Below are 13,429 nucleotides of genomic sequence, written 5' to 3'. Positions count from 1 at the left end.
TAACCATTCACCCCTGCACATGGATTCAGATGCATGAGGGACTCCACATGTGCTATTTAAAGGGTCAGTGAGTGTGGCATGAAGGAGCACTAGTAAAATTGAAGTCATTGGGAATAAGGGTGAAAACTAGCTGAAGTCAACCCTACCACAATGGAAGTTGGTTGCGAGTGTTAGAGGCCAATCACCTCATCCTGAGGACATCGCTAAGGGAGTTCCTCAGGCACAGCCATCTTCAGTTGCTTCATTAAAAACCATAAGGTCAGAAATGGGGATATTTACTGAAGATTGCACAGTGTTAAGTTTCATTCACGACTCATCAAATAATAAAGCAGTCCATGCCTGCATGCAGCAAGTCCTGGACAACATTCAGGGTTGAGTTAATAAGTAATAAGTAACATTCATGTCATATAAGTGCCTTTAATATTCAATGTCACTGCAATCAACTCTCCTCTTGTACTAAGGGCAAAATTTGCAGATAACACAAGAGCATTGTATGGAATAATGGGTAGACTACCCAGGTGTTGCTGGGGGTGGGTGGTTTCTGATCAGAAACTTAACTGGACCAGCCACATAGGTCGTGTGGCTCCAAATGCATATGTAGCTGGGAGTTTTTGCCCAGTTACTAAAGAGGATTAGTCAAATCATTTCAACTACACTGGCATGACCAGGGTAATTATCTGCATTTACCATGCATAAAATAAAGCATTATATGGATCCTTTTTGCATGTTAAATCGCTACTGATAAAGCATAGAAAAACTGATAGAATGTTTAAAAACTGAGAAATGAACCATCTGATCTTTGTTAGTGACTTTAACAATGTTAAATGGTAAGCAAAGGTGCAGGTCACATTTTGAGGAATGTGAGCATTGTATTTTAATTGTAAGCCTATTAAAAACGAAAGCAATTCTTGGCTCAAAGACCTTTCTCTTGCATATCTCCCTTCTCTTTGCGGAATGAGAAATCCATCTATGTTCTTCGAAATGGCCCATATAGCTATGGGCCAGTTGGGAAACCTATTCCACAGGTTAATGCCCTAAACACAGAGAATTTATCCCATAAGCTATCAAGCTCTTAGGTCTGAATCTTCTGATCGGCATGTGGGGGCGGGCCCCACACACCAACACATAAAATGACGCGCAGTGATGATGGGCGTACATCCCAACATCACCACGCGTCATTCCAATCTTCATTTCAGCGGACGCGTACCGGAGTCGGCTGTGCTCCTGCCAAACTGTCAAAGGCCTATTAAGGCCATTAATCAATTAATTGAGGCACTTGTCAGGGCTGCCTGTCCAACCTTAAGGTTGGCGGGCAGGCAAAGAGCCCAAGCAGCCTTCACATTTTTCATGGATGAGGTTTCATGAATGCTTTATTAATTTGATAAACTGTTTCATGTAAATTGATAAACATGTCCCACCTTATGTGACACTGCCACAATGAGGGGACATGCCAGAATAATTTTATTCTTTTATTTATCACATTTTTATGACTTTCCTTAATCTCCCCGAGACAGCTCCTTGCCTCAGGGAGATTTCAGCACTCTTTCGCAAGTATACGCAAAAGAGTGCAGGCCCCACTCTCCCTCCACCCCTCGCCCGCACAGGTAGCACTGAGCACTTCCGGGTGCGTGTCACACTGGGTGGGCCTTAATTGGCACCCGCAGCCACCCAGCCTGCCAACGGGGAGAAAATTCTCCCCTTGATTTCTTTAGCTTAAAAATCATTTCCTCTGGTTCTGCCATGGTGCAAAATATATCCATGTCTATATTGTTAGAAAATAGAAACAGTTTAAGTTATATTGGTATTTGTAGGTGTTAAGAATGAGTTTAAAGTTTAAGTTTGATTTGCATATCTGTATCTGTGTGTTAAGAAACGTCAAAGGGAGTTTTAGTTTCACTTTAAATAGGCGCTTGCATTTCTAATAAGAGTTTTACAACTTAAGCTAAGGTATAAAAAACAAGGGTAGAAGAACTGGACTGGTGCCTAACAACAGGGGGCTAGAGAGGCAGATCCCTCCCATAGACACACACAGAAAAACTAAAGAACCAGCAGTTTTAAGATCGGTTTGAAGCCAGATCCCCAGAGAGACTGGACACTGGAACAGCGAGCTGCAGATTTCCTAAAAGAATCAAAAGGTTGCAAGGCCAAAGGGGCAAGACAGGAACAAGAGAGTGAAAGTCCCAAGCACACCTTCTAGTCAAAGGAAGGACAGGAACTTGGAAAAGTTCCTGTTAAGTGAAGTTAAGGGAGAGGGGCAGATAGAAAGGCTCCAAGCTTCAGATTTAAAGAGACAAAAGCTGCAGAAAGCAGGGTTAAAGTGAGAACAGCCTGTAAGAGGCAAGAAGGTCCAAAGAGACAACTGAAGGTCTGTAACTCTTTGCTTTGGGCATGTGAAGCAGTAGTGGTACTGTTGACAGCTGAGCCAGTAAGAGAGAGTGCATGGAAGAAGCTTGAATACGTGTGGTGACCCAAGGAAGAGGAGCATCAGAAGGAGAGTTCTAAATACTGGAGGTGAACTCTTGGCGGAAGGCGTCTGAGATAAATCATCGGTTTGGGAGAAGATTTCAAGATGAGTCCTTAGAGAGTGGAAATTGGAAACTCTCATGTGAAAAACGGTGTGACAAGCGTCTGGGGAGAGTTGAGGAAAGATCCGTAGCATCTGGTTGAAGCGACATCTTGGTTTTGTCACTTGATTTTAGAGTGTGGTATGTTTGACCATAGGGTGCCTATTGGTGCATGGGCTGTGTACTCATTATAGACATTAAAGTATAAAATAGCTTTTATAACTTGTATTATTCTGTGTATATTTGTAAAGGTATAGTTGTGGGTGAAGGAGTATTGTAGTTCATCTTTTCTTGTTTAGTAAATGTTTTATTCTTTTGTTAAAAGTTATTTAGCTGACTCCTGTGCCTCTGTTCAGTAGCTACTCTCCATATATCTAAATAAACAAATTAAAAGTTAGGATCTATCAAGCTGGGTCAGGTGTTTCCAGGGGTAACCTCAGCAGGGTTCATAACAATATTATCAATGCTGTTTATTAAAACTAGGCCATTAAAAATGGTCATTTTGTAGTACAGAACTTGAGTGTTGCTGATAAAGGAGGCATGTCTAAGCTTTTCATCTTGCACTCATCAGGGCACTAGTAAGAATACCAGTTCAAGGGGAAAGCAACAATTTATACTCAATGTAAAGAGAGTGCTGATTGGTTGGCAAGTGGTATTGCCATGGAGAATGCATGACTGACAGTTAACTGCCAAGCATTGTTTGAAATTTAAACCAGGCAACTTGACCCTAATTGGTAAGGGTCTTGGGAGTGTCCTGATGAATGCAAGATGAAAAGCTTAGTCATGCCTCTTTTGTCAGCAATACAAAACTTGGATTACGCCCCTTCTTCATGCAATTTCCTTCTATTAAGGTTCAGTTTTGTTTCTTGGCCTCTTCTTAGTTCAGAGATCTAAACCTTGGAATCAACTGCTCACAACATTTCTCAGAGGCTATTCTTTGTACAGATGCCCCCCTCCCCGCTCCCTAAAGTTTGATGTCAAATCATGGCTGCAAGTACTCATATCAAGCTTTCCCAAATGCTAATTAAAACTATGAATATTTGTTTACCTTTCTTACTGATGCCTGCTTCATAAAAAATTGTCACTCTGTGCCTAGATTCTTCACCCTCAAATTTATAATTTCTAAATAATATCAAAAAGACAGTTGAGTAATTGTTTTGCATAGTGCATTTCAGTTTTGCAAGTCTTCTAGAAAATAACCTGTATTATTTTCTATGAGCTCTTTTTCCATATTATGTACAAATAATTTGTTTTATGCAAGGCACGTTTGATGCATTAAATCTTTGAATAAAATGCAGTTCCCATTGGCATATTTGTAATCTCTTTAAATATAGAACCATAGTACCATAGAAAAGTTATGGTGTAGAAGGAGGCCATTCAGCCCATCATGTCTGCGCTGGCCAAAAAATAAAAAAGAAACAAGCCGCTCATTTTAATCCCACTTTCCAGCTCTTGTCCATAGCCTTGCAGGTTACAGCACTTCACATGCAGATCCAGGTACCTTTTAATTGAGTTGAGCATTTCAGCCTCAACCACCAACTTAAGCAGTGAATTCTAGATGCCCACCACCCTCTGGATGAAAAAGCTTTTCTTCATGCCCCCTCTAATCCTTCTACCAATCACTTTAAATCTATGCCCCCTGGTAATTGACCCTTTAGCTAGGGGGAACAAGTTTTTCCTGTCTACCCTATCTAGGCCCCTCATAATTTTGTGCACATCAATTAGGTCATCCCTTAGCTTCCTCTGTTCTAAGGAAAGCAACCCCAGCCTATCCAATCTCTCCTAATAGCTGCAATTTTCAAACCCTGACAACATTCTTGTAAACCTCCTTTGTATTCTCTCCAGAGCAATTATGTCCTTCCTGTCATGTGGTGACCAGAACTGTACACAAAATTCCAACTTTGGCCTAACCAGCGTTTTATACAGTTTCATCATTACCTCCCTGCTTTTGTATTCAATACCTCGCCCAATAAAGGGAAGCATTCCATATGCTTTTTGACCACCTCGTCCACCTGTCCTGCCACCTTCAAAGGCCTGTGGACACTCTAATGCCTCTCACTTCCGCAACCGCTCTCAATAACTTCCCGTTTATTGAGTAATACTTTGCTTTGTTTTCCCTCCCCAAATGCAAAAAAAAGGTCTGAACATGTACACTGATGACACCCAGGAATACTTCTCCACCCTCTCACTCAACACCCAGCCCCCCCTCCCCATTTGTTTCTAAATTATTACTCATGTGCTGGTTGCGCCTAAATTTCCACCAACTAAATATTGGGAAGGCCGAATCTATTGTCTTGGGTACCCCCTACAAAGTCCACCCCCTAGCCATTGACTTGATCCCTCTGTCTGACAATTCTCTGAGGCTGAACCAATCTGTTTTCAAGCTTGGTTCCCTCTAAGCTTGACTATTTCAACTCCTGGCTGGTCTCCCACATTCCATCCTACATAAATCTATGGTCATCCAGAACTCTGCTGCCTATTTCCTTACCCACTAAGTTTGTTCACCCATCTTCCCTGTGCTCGCTGATCCGCATTGGTTCCAGATTAAGCAATGCCTCACTTTTAAAATGATCAACCTTGTTTCCAAATCCCTCCGTGGTCTCATCAATTCCCATCTCTGTATCTCCTGCAGCCCTACAACCCCCCAAGATATCTGTGGTCCACTAATTCTGACCTCTTGTACACCACTGATTTTTATTGCTCTACCATTGCTGGCTGTGCCTTCAGCTGCCAAAGTCCTAAGCTCTGGAATTCTCTCACTAAAGCTTTTTGACTTTCTACCTCTCCTTCTTCCTTTACAACAATCCTTATAACCTAACTCTTTGATCAAGCTTTTGACAATGCCCTAATATTTCCTTTTGTGTCTAGCTGTCCAGTTTTGCTCCATAACACTCCTGTAAAGGGCATTGGGATGTTTTATCAAGTTAAAGGCGTGATGTGATATAAATACATGTTTCTATTGTTATATTACAGGATAATCATTGTTAAAAAAACACACATTGCTTTCAAATCTTAAAATTCCTCCATGACTGCATCATCGTCAATGTCAATATCAATGCATTTCTAAATCGCAGCACACTTTCTCATGTCATAGAATGGACCTTATGTAATGCAAGAATTTAGTTAAACATACAACACGATGACAAGTAAACTGATATCCTTCATTCAGGCTATTTAACTTTATATGTGTGGGCATCAATAGATCTAGCTCAATCTATTGAAATCAGGATTTTAGGATTGCCACTTACCTTCCATTAACTTGGGTACTACTACATGTTATTTGTTCATTTTCAAACCTTATACAGAAGAAACTAAGTTGCACCTTGGTAGTAGCTGTTCTTTGGCCTTGGGAAAAGCTTCAACAAATCTCCAGACCGCTCTGATTCAGCAATAGAGTAGGGAAAGGAATGGTAGGAGTATCCAAAATTACAGGGAAATTGAGTTGGAATCGAAATACAAGGATAAATGTGCAGTGAAAAACACAAGATAGGAGATAATGTCACTGAGGGAAATGGACAAGAGGGGCGATAAATATATCAAGGGATTGGAGACAGAGGAAGGGGTGCAATCTATAAACACTCTGATACACTCACAAGCTGCTGAGGTGCTTTGTTTTCCACTACATAACTGCTGAATAGTAATTACCCCGACTCCCGACTTGTTAGCGAGAGGAATTTTCCATCCTATGCCCAATACATAAACATCTTCATTTTACAATTCTACGATTTTCCCAATTGAGGTTAATTTCTCTTTTGTCATCGTTATGTTTTATGTATGTTTGAACAAAATATTTCCATGACAGAAATAACCTTCATTTAACGTTGGAGGTTCTTTTACCACATGCTCAATTTTCCAACAATGTAGCATTTTAAAATGACACAGCAACTTTAGTGTGATTGAGATTTTTGAGTTATTTTAAGTGCAACATTAATTCAAACCAGTGAGGGGAAAAGTATTCACTGCTCTACTGCATCTTTAATCTTTCAGGTAAAGCTCTCACTGCTCCACACTACCTGCTAATCTTCAAGTTCCAGCATTAATTTACTTTGTCACACCTGCTAACCTTAAAGGTAAATTTATGCCTTATGCTATCTGGTAGTCTTTCAGGTAAAGCTCTCAATACCACATACATTCACCTTTCTTTTTCTCTTTATGCTCTGATGCTTGACTTTACTCATCCAATGGAAATGATGCAGGTAGCCCGCAAACTTTGTGCTGCCTGCCCATCTCCATAAATGTGGCATTGAGCCCACTGCTCAACACACTGCCAAGCGGACACACACTCAGCAAGGGGCCCAGGTTCAGGGCAGCCGGCACTTCTGAAAGGCAACCTGCTTTTAAAGGGAAACTGCATTCTAGCTGCAGCAGGTTTTGGAAATGGTTGTGACTGGATAGATAAGAGTGAAACCAGGTGAGTGCTGTTGCACTTAGCTGGATGATGTTGCCGAAGTGATGTTGGAGGAGGAGGAGGTGGTTAATTGTGCCAAAGGCTGCACCGGTTGAGAAGTATGAGATGGAATTACCTTTGTCATATTTTGAACTCTAGGCATGGGACTTAGCTCTTAGAGAGATTGTAGACATACTCTGGTATCTGCTTAACACTTGTTTACTAATACTACATCTAAACAGGTTACAGAATAGACACATTGATCCTAGGCATGATTCCAACCTCCCTCTCTCTCTCGAGAGAGAGAGTCTAACACATGACTGGTATCCGTGGTACATCATCATCTACAACAGGAAAAGCATATCCTACCTATTAATCCTTTATATTACATTTATAACTTTGAAAAGAGCTCTAGTTAACCATATTTAGGATCTTTCTGGAAGAGACATTAGCAATGGGGACATCACTATCCTACCCCTATCAAACAACACATTCATCAAAAACCAGGCCTCATTCCCTCCCCCATCACACCCCCATGAGAATATTATTCCAAGGGTCACACTGGCATCACTGGTTCTATCTTATGAATTATTAACTAGTTTTTCTACCTTGATTCTGCAACTGGAATGACTGGGTCTGTGGTAATGCATTTCCTGAGTCACTGGATCCATTTTTGTAAACAAAAAATTCTTGAAACTGGGTAATCTCATTTTGTGAGAAATTGCAACCAATGTTATACCCATTCTGCTGAATGTAGTTCCCACATTCCTTTACTGGAGTTGAGGAATACCTGTAAGGAATGAGAAATGGTTGTTATTTCATATATAGTACCTATTTGTAAGCTGGATATTCAAAATCAGTTGGAAAGCTGAATATTTTTGAAAACCATTACATGCTCAAAAATTATTTAAAGCGAAAAAGACTTAGATTTAGATAACACCTTTCACGTCCTCAGGAAATTACTTTACAGTCAATGAGGTACCTTTAAAGTGTAGTTACTGTTGTAATGTAGGAAATGCAGCAGCCAATAACACACACAGCAAACTCTCAGCAATCAAATAATCTGTTTTCTCATTAGTTTTAAGGGTTAAGGGATAAATATTGGCCATGTCACCAGGGAGAATTAACCTGCTACTTCTTCAATTTGGTATCATGGAATATTTTATGTCTACCAATCGTCCCATCTAAAAGGTGGGGCTTTTGTGATTTTTAGCCTTATGTTAAGTTTCAAAGTAGTGATATGCCTTTGCATATGGAGTTTCAGATAAGCCAACTTTTATTTGCAAATTAGATGTTTGAAATGACTGTATCAAGAATTCATCTTTTGTCATTTTTAACCTTAATAATAGTTTCATAACCTTTCTACTTTCTATTAGCTTGCTTGGCTGAGAAGTTCGGCTGATGACTACCATGTTATTGACCTCAACTACTCCATGTGATAGCAAGTTTGATATTCTGGTCATTCTCTGCGTAATTACATTCCTCTTGAATTCCTTATTGGATTTATCAGTGACTATCTCATATTTATGATTTAGCTGCCCCATGAATGGAAACATCTTTTCTATGTCTACTCAATCAAAACCTTCATAATTTTAAAGCTCATTATCAGTTCACCTTCCAGTCTCTCACTGTTCAATTGGAAACATGTTGGCATTAAAAGTGCAATGTCATCAAAATACAAATGAGAAGGTATAGCCAGAAGAGTCTTTAACATGTTTGTGTGACATTTCTCTGTCATGGACAGAGTTTTTGCATTTTATTGTCTGTGATCACAGTGTTCAAATGTGTGAAGTTAATGTGTTTTCCTATCCTCCAGGGTTCGTATGGACTATTTCCTATGATTTTTATTATGATCTTATGCTGGTGTTTGCCCTTAGTTATTTAAAAAAATGATAATTTGGTAAGTCCCCTTTCTCAGGCAGTCCCCTGGATCAAGGATAACTTACTTCCCTCTGGTTTGATGAGCTCTGAAATGGCTGATAATTCCAATGCGCAATCTGCAGACTGTGCCACATGTGCTACATGTCATCATGCTTGAAAATTTGGGCAGAAGGGCTGTTTGGAGGTTTATGCACTCCCATCAATGCCTCAACTTTGCCTCCACACATTCCCGACGAAGTCCCTCAATGTGCCATGTGCCTTCCCGGATGAGCCTTCTCCATTTTGGCTGGTTGCAAGCCAGGGTCTCCCATAAGTCAGCGGGTATATTTGACCTCTTCAGGAATGCTTTGAGGACATTCCTACTGCATTTCTGCTATCCTCCTGGGAGTCTCCTGCTGTGATCGAGCTCTGAGTAGAGCAGCTGCTTTGGGTGTCTGGTGTCAGTCATCCAAACTACATCTCCTGCCCAATAGAGCTGGTTTTGAGTGAATAGTGCCTCGATGCTGGGCAAGTTGGTTTGGGAGAGGAAGCTGCTGTTGGACCACCTTTCTTGCCACCGGATTTGGAGAATCTGGCAAAGATACCACTGTTGGTATCTCGCCAGTACTTTGAGGTGTCTGCTGTAGGTTGTCCAAGACTCTGAAGCATGTCAGAGTGCGGAGATCACCGCTACCCAGTAAAACATGACTGTGATCACAGATTTGAGATCCTGGTCCTCAAATACTCATTTCCTTTGTCAACTGAAGGTTGAGCTGGCACATTGGAGGCGATGAAGAATTTCATCATCTATGTTTGCGTTCATTAAGAGGAAGATCCCAGGGTATGGAAAATGGTCACCATTAATCTTAATTGATGGGGCAGAATCTTCTGTTTGGCAAGCAGGGTTGGAGCTCGCTCGCCAATGCGTAAAATGACGTGGGATGACGTCGGACATGCTTCCCAATGTTACCCTGCGTCATTTAGATTTTCAGGTCGGCCTATTAAAGCCCTTAAAAAGCTAACTGAAATCGTTAATGGATCTTAAGGTTGGTGGACAGGCCGGGAGCCCTGGCGGGCTTGCGAAAAAGCATGAAACATCACCCATGGGCGGGAAGAGGTTTCATGAGTGTTTTGAAAATCTCAGAATATTTCAAAATAAAAGTTATGGACATGTCCCAACTCGTGTGACAGTGTCACATGAGGGGACATGGCAGTGAAATTTTTTTCTCATCTTTATTTGAAGTTTCAAATCGCAGCCAATCTCCCTGAGACAGCACTTTGCCTCAGGGAGATCTGTGCACTCTTTCATGCGCATGAGCGAAAGAGTGCACTCCCGCCTCAGGGAATTCATACCGCCCCCCCCCCCACCACCCAGCCCACACAGAGACTGCATAGCACGTCCTGGTGGATGTCTCACTGGGCGGGCCCTAATTGGCCAGCACACGTAAAACGGCGGCACGCCCCCAACTTGGGGGCGTCGATCGGGAACCCACCCGCCTGTGCCCGCTCCCGCACATCCCCTCTGACGGGGGGAAATGTTGCCCATGGGGTTTGGGAGGCGTGTAGGTGTTTTGCTGTGGGAGCTGTTTGGAAGAGGGCCTTAATTTTCCGAATGTTTAGTAAAGGCCCATTTTCTCATATGCTTCGGAGGAGACCTGACAAGGACCAGGAGCTCAGTTTCTGAGTGAGTACAAACACAAGCATTATCTGCATACTGAAGCTCTATGGGCAGAATTATCCCCCCCATCGGTGGGCTAATTAAGGCCCGCCCAGTGTGACATCCTCAAGGAAGCGAGCGCACTCATCTCCCTGAGGCCAAGTGCTGCCTCGAGATTGGAGCCAAATTCAAAAATGTTAAAAATAGAAAAATAAAATTTCCCTGATATGTCCCCTCGTGTGAAACTGTTAAATGAGTTGGGACATGTCCATTACTTCTAAGTACACTTTTATTAAATTTTTAAAAACCTACATGAAAGCTCAGCCCGCTCTTAGATGAGGTTTCATGCTTTTTCCAATGCCCGCCAGGGTTCCCGGCCTACCTGCCAACCTGAAGGTTGGACGGACAGGTCCACTAATCACGTTAATTACTTTGTCAATGGCCTTAATAGATCGGCGGGCGCACACCTGATTTGACTGAGCCCCTGCTGACTTGAAAATTTAAGTGAGGCGGGGTGACATCGGGAGTTCCGCCCAATGCCATCCCGCATCGGCCAGCAGCGCCCCCCTCCCCCCACCCCGCTCACAGACTGGGAAATCCTGGCCTATGACTGAAGTTGGAGTGGTTTTGATTTTTAATTGAAGGCAGAGTAGGTTGAACAGTTTTCCGTCTGATCTCAAGACTATCTCCATGCCTGTGGGTAATTTGTCGGAGGTGAGATGCAGAATTACAATGAGGAAAATGGAGAAGAGGGCTGGTGCGATGACACAGCCTTGTTTGAACTTGCCAAGTAATTACCAGGAACCAACCCCTCCTCCCTGCACACCCCACCCTATTTCTCTTCAGCTGAGATCAGTTTACTGAACTGAACTGGGAGCAAAGTTTGTAGATTGAGATCCTTCTGCCACGCAGCTCGGTATCCCATTGGAAAGTGTATTTACCAGTCAAGCTCCTAGAGAAGGTTTCCTCTTTTACTGATTGGCAAGGTAAACTGATATTCAAGGGAGCCACTGCTGTGGTGCACTTCTGAATCTAGTTCTATCAGAACAAATTCATGGAACTATTCACTTCATCTGATTAGCAGACTCACCAGTGATACAGGGTGTAGTTTGGTTTCCCTTCACTATGGCTCCATGTACACTCCATAAATTCCTCATTGTAGACAATGCAATTTACATCTAGATAAAAAGCAGATCAACCCTGTTAGAAAAGCAGAATACTGTGGATGCTGGAAATGTGAACTAAAAACAGATAATGCTGGAGTTACTTAGCAGGTCTGGCAGCACCTGTGAAGACAAAAATAGAGTTAATGAGCGGATTCATACCAGATTTGCACTAAGTGCGGTAGCGGGCAGGTAAAATGACGTTTTACCCTCCGGCCACAATGGTGGCTTTTCATGCTGGATCATCCGAGCCCAGTGCATTACTTATGCATTCCCAGGATACATGCTGTTTCGATGGCGGGCAGGCTCCAATTGGCTTGCCACGCCGTCACTTCGTCACTTCATCATGCCAGGCACCACATTTAAAGTACAGCCACACTCAGTGCTTCCAGCCCAGGACTGCAGCAAAGAAGACATGGCCCTGAAAGGCAAGACGACTGCAGCCCTTGAGTGCCTTTTGGATGACGTGGAGACCCGCTGTGATATCCTCTACCCCCGCTCTGGCTGCAGGAGGGGCAGCTACATTACCACTCCGCTTGGCAGGCGATGGCCGTGGTCATCAGTGCCAATGTTGCACAGAAGAGGTTGGCCATCCAAAGCAGATAGAGGATGAATGATCTCATCCATGCACCCAGGGTATGGCAACCCTCACACATTCACTGGCATCTCACTCACTGCCAGCTCAAGAGAAATCACCACCCAATCTCACACACACACCCTCACATGTCCATCTGGCCTCATCTCCTCTGGAGACTGCCTCCTCAGCCCTCACCATCTTGAGGCCACAGATCAACACGTGCCCCCACACACACTCTGGGCTACCCTTATTCGCCAGTACAGCCCTCATCCTGCAGCCTCTTCCCTTGCGCGAGGCCACTTCTCCCCCTTCCCCAAGCAAGACCTAGCCCAGCAGCCATTGAAAAGCCACCCACATATGGCTGATCAGGTGGGTAGAGACCTGCCCGTGAGCCCCCCGAAGGCGATGTGGTGCTGTCTGTGAAGACTGGCGCTGATGACTGTGAGTGCTGCCCGAAGCAAGGTCAGCAAACAAAGCTTGAAGTCCCGAGTGAAGTGCAGCCCGCCAAGTGCACGCCTTATATATGTTGTTGTGAAACACTTCGGCATGTTTTCCCGCTGATGTGGGTGGATGATCCAGTGGGAGGGTGGGGGGAATGAATCCGACAAGCTGGCCTTATACTGATATGCTGATGTATTACAAAGAGGTTCCCAATGACCAATAGCAAGGAATGCAGCCCGCCATCAGCGGGCAGAATGGACGATTGCAAATTGGTTTCACAACATTGTGAAACCGATTTTTGGCCCTCTCGCCATATTGTCCGCTCACACTGCCAAACACGCCCAACGCCGGAGGGCATGGAAAATCCCGGCCAATGTTTCAGTTCTGTAACCTTTCATCAGAATTCACCGTGCCCCACCTAGAAGCATAGGCAACGTAGAAGGAGCCCAACATAACAACGTAATATGCTAAACACACAAAGGAAAATTAAAATGTTATATCTTTTCTTCCTTTAGTAGTAAAACCAAAGAATTTTTGTCCTGATCTCCCATTAAGTATTTTTTTTTAAATGGGGTGGGGGGGTGAAAACATTGTCAGTAAACCTAGCTTGGAGAATTACAGCCTGAAAGGAGACGTGGTCAATGTTGGCTTTCGAAAGGGAAGTGGATATATATATATTTATAAAACAAAAACAAAAATACCTGGAAAAACTCAGCAGGTCAGACAGCTTCTGCGGAATGGAACACAGTTAATGTTTCGAGTCCATAATAAAATTAATAA

At 43.0% G+C, this 13,429-nt stretch overlaps 1 protein-coding gene across 3 annotated transcripts in view; it reads right to left on the bottom strand.

Annotated features, from left to right (window-relative positions):
- Positions 1-13,429, bottom strand: part of LOC121282236 (interleukin-13 receptor subunit alpha-2-like) — a 50,581-nt gene that overhangs the window by 31,445 nt on the left and 5,707 nt on the right. For all 3 annotated transcript variants that reach the window (XM_041195851.1, XM_041195853.1, XM_041195852.1), the window contains exons 2-3: positions 11,559-11,646; positions 7,560-7,741 (exon numbers count right to left, since the gene is read on the bottom strand). In XM_041195851.1, the coding sequence (XP_041051785.1) occupies positions 7,560-7,741; positions 11,559-11,646 (270 nt within the window). The remainder of the gene's footprint in view (positions 1-7,559; positions 7,742-11,558; positions 11,647-13,429) is intronic.

Source organism: Carcharodon carcharias, chromosome 9, assembly GCF_017639515.1.
Source record: "Carcharodon carcharias isolate sCarCar2 chromosome 9, sCarCar2.pri, whole genome shotgun sequence".
Taxonomy (NCBI): Eukaryota; Metazoa; Chordata; class Chondrichthyes; order Lamniformes; family Lamnidae; genus Carcharodon; species Carcharodon carcharias.
Note: the sequence above shows the minus strand (reverse complement) of the source record. Positions and strands in the feature narration are given on the sequence as shown.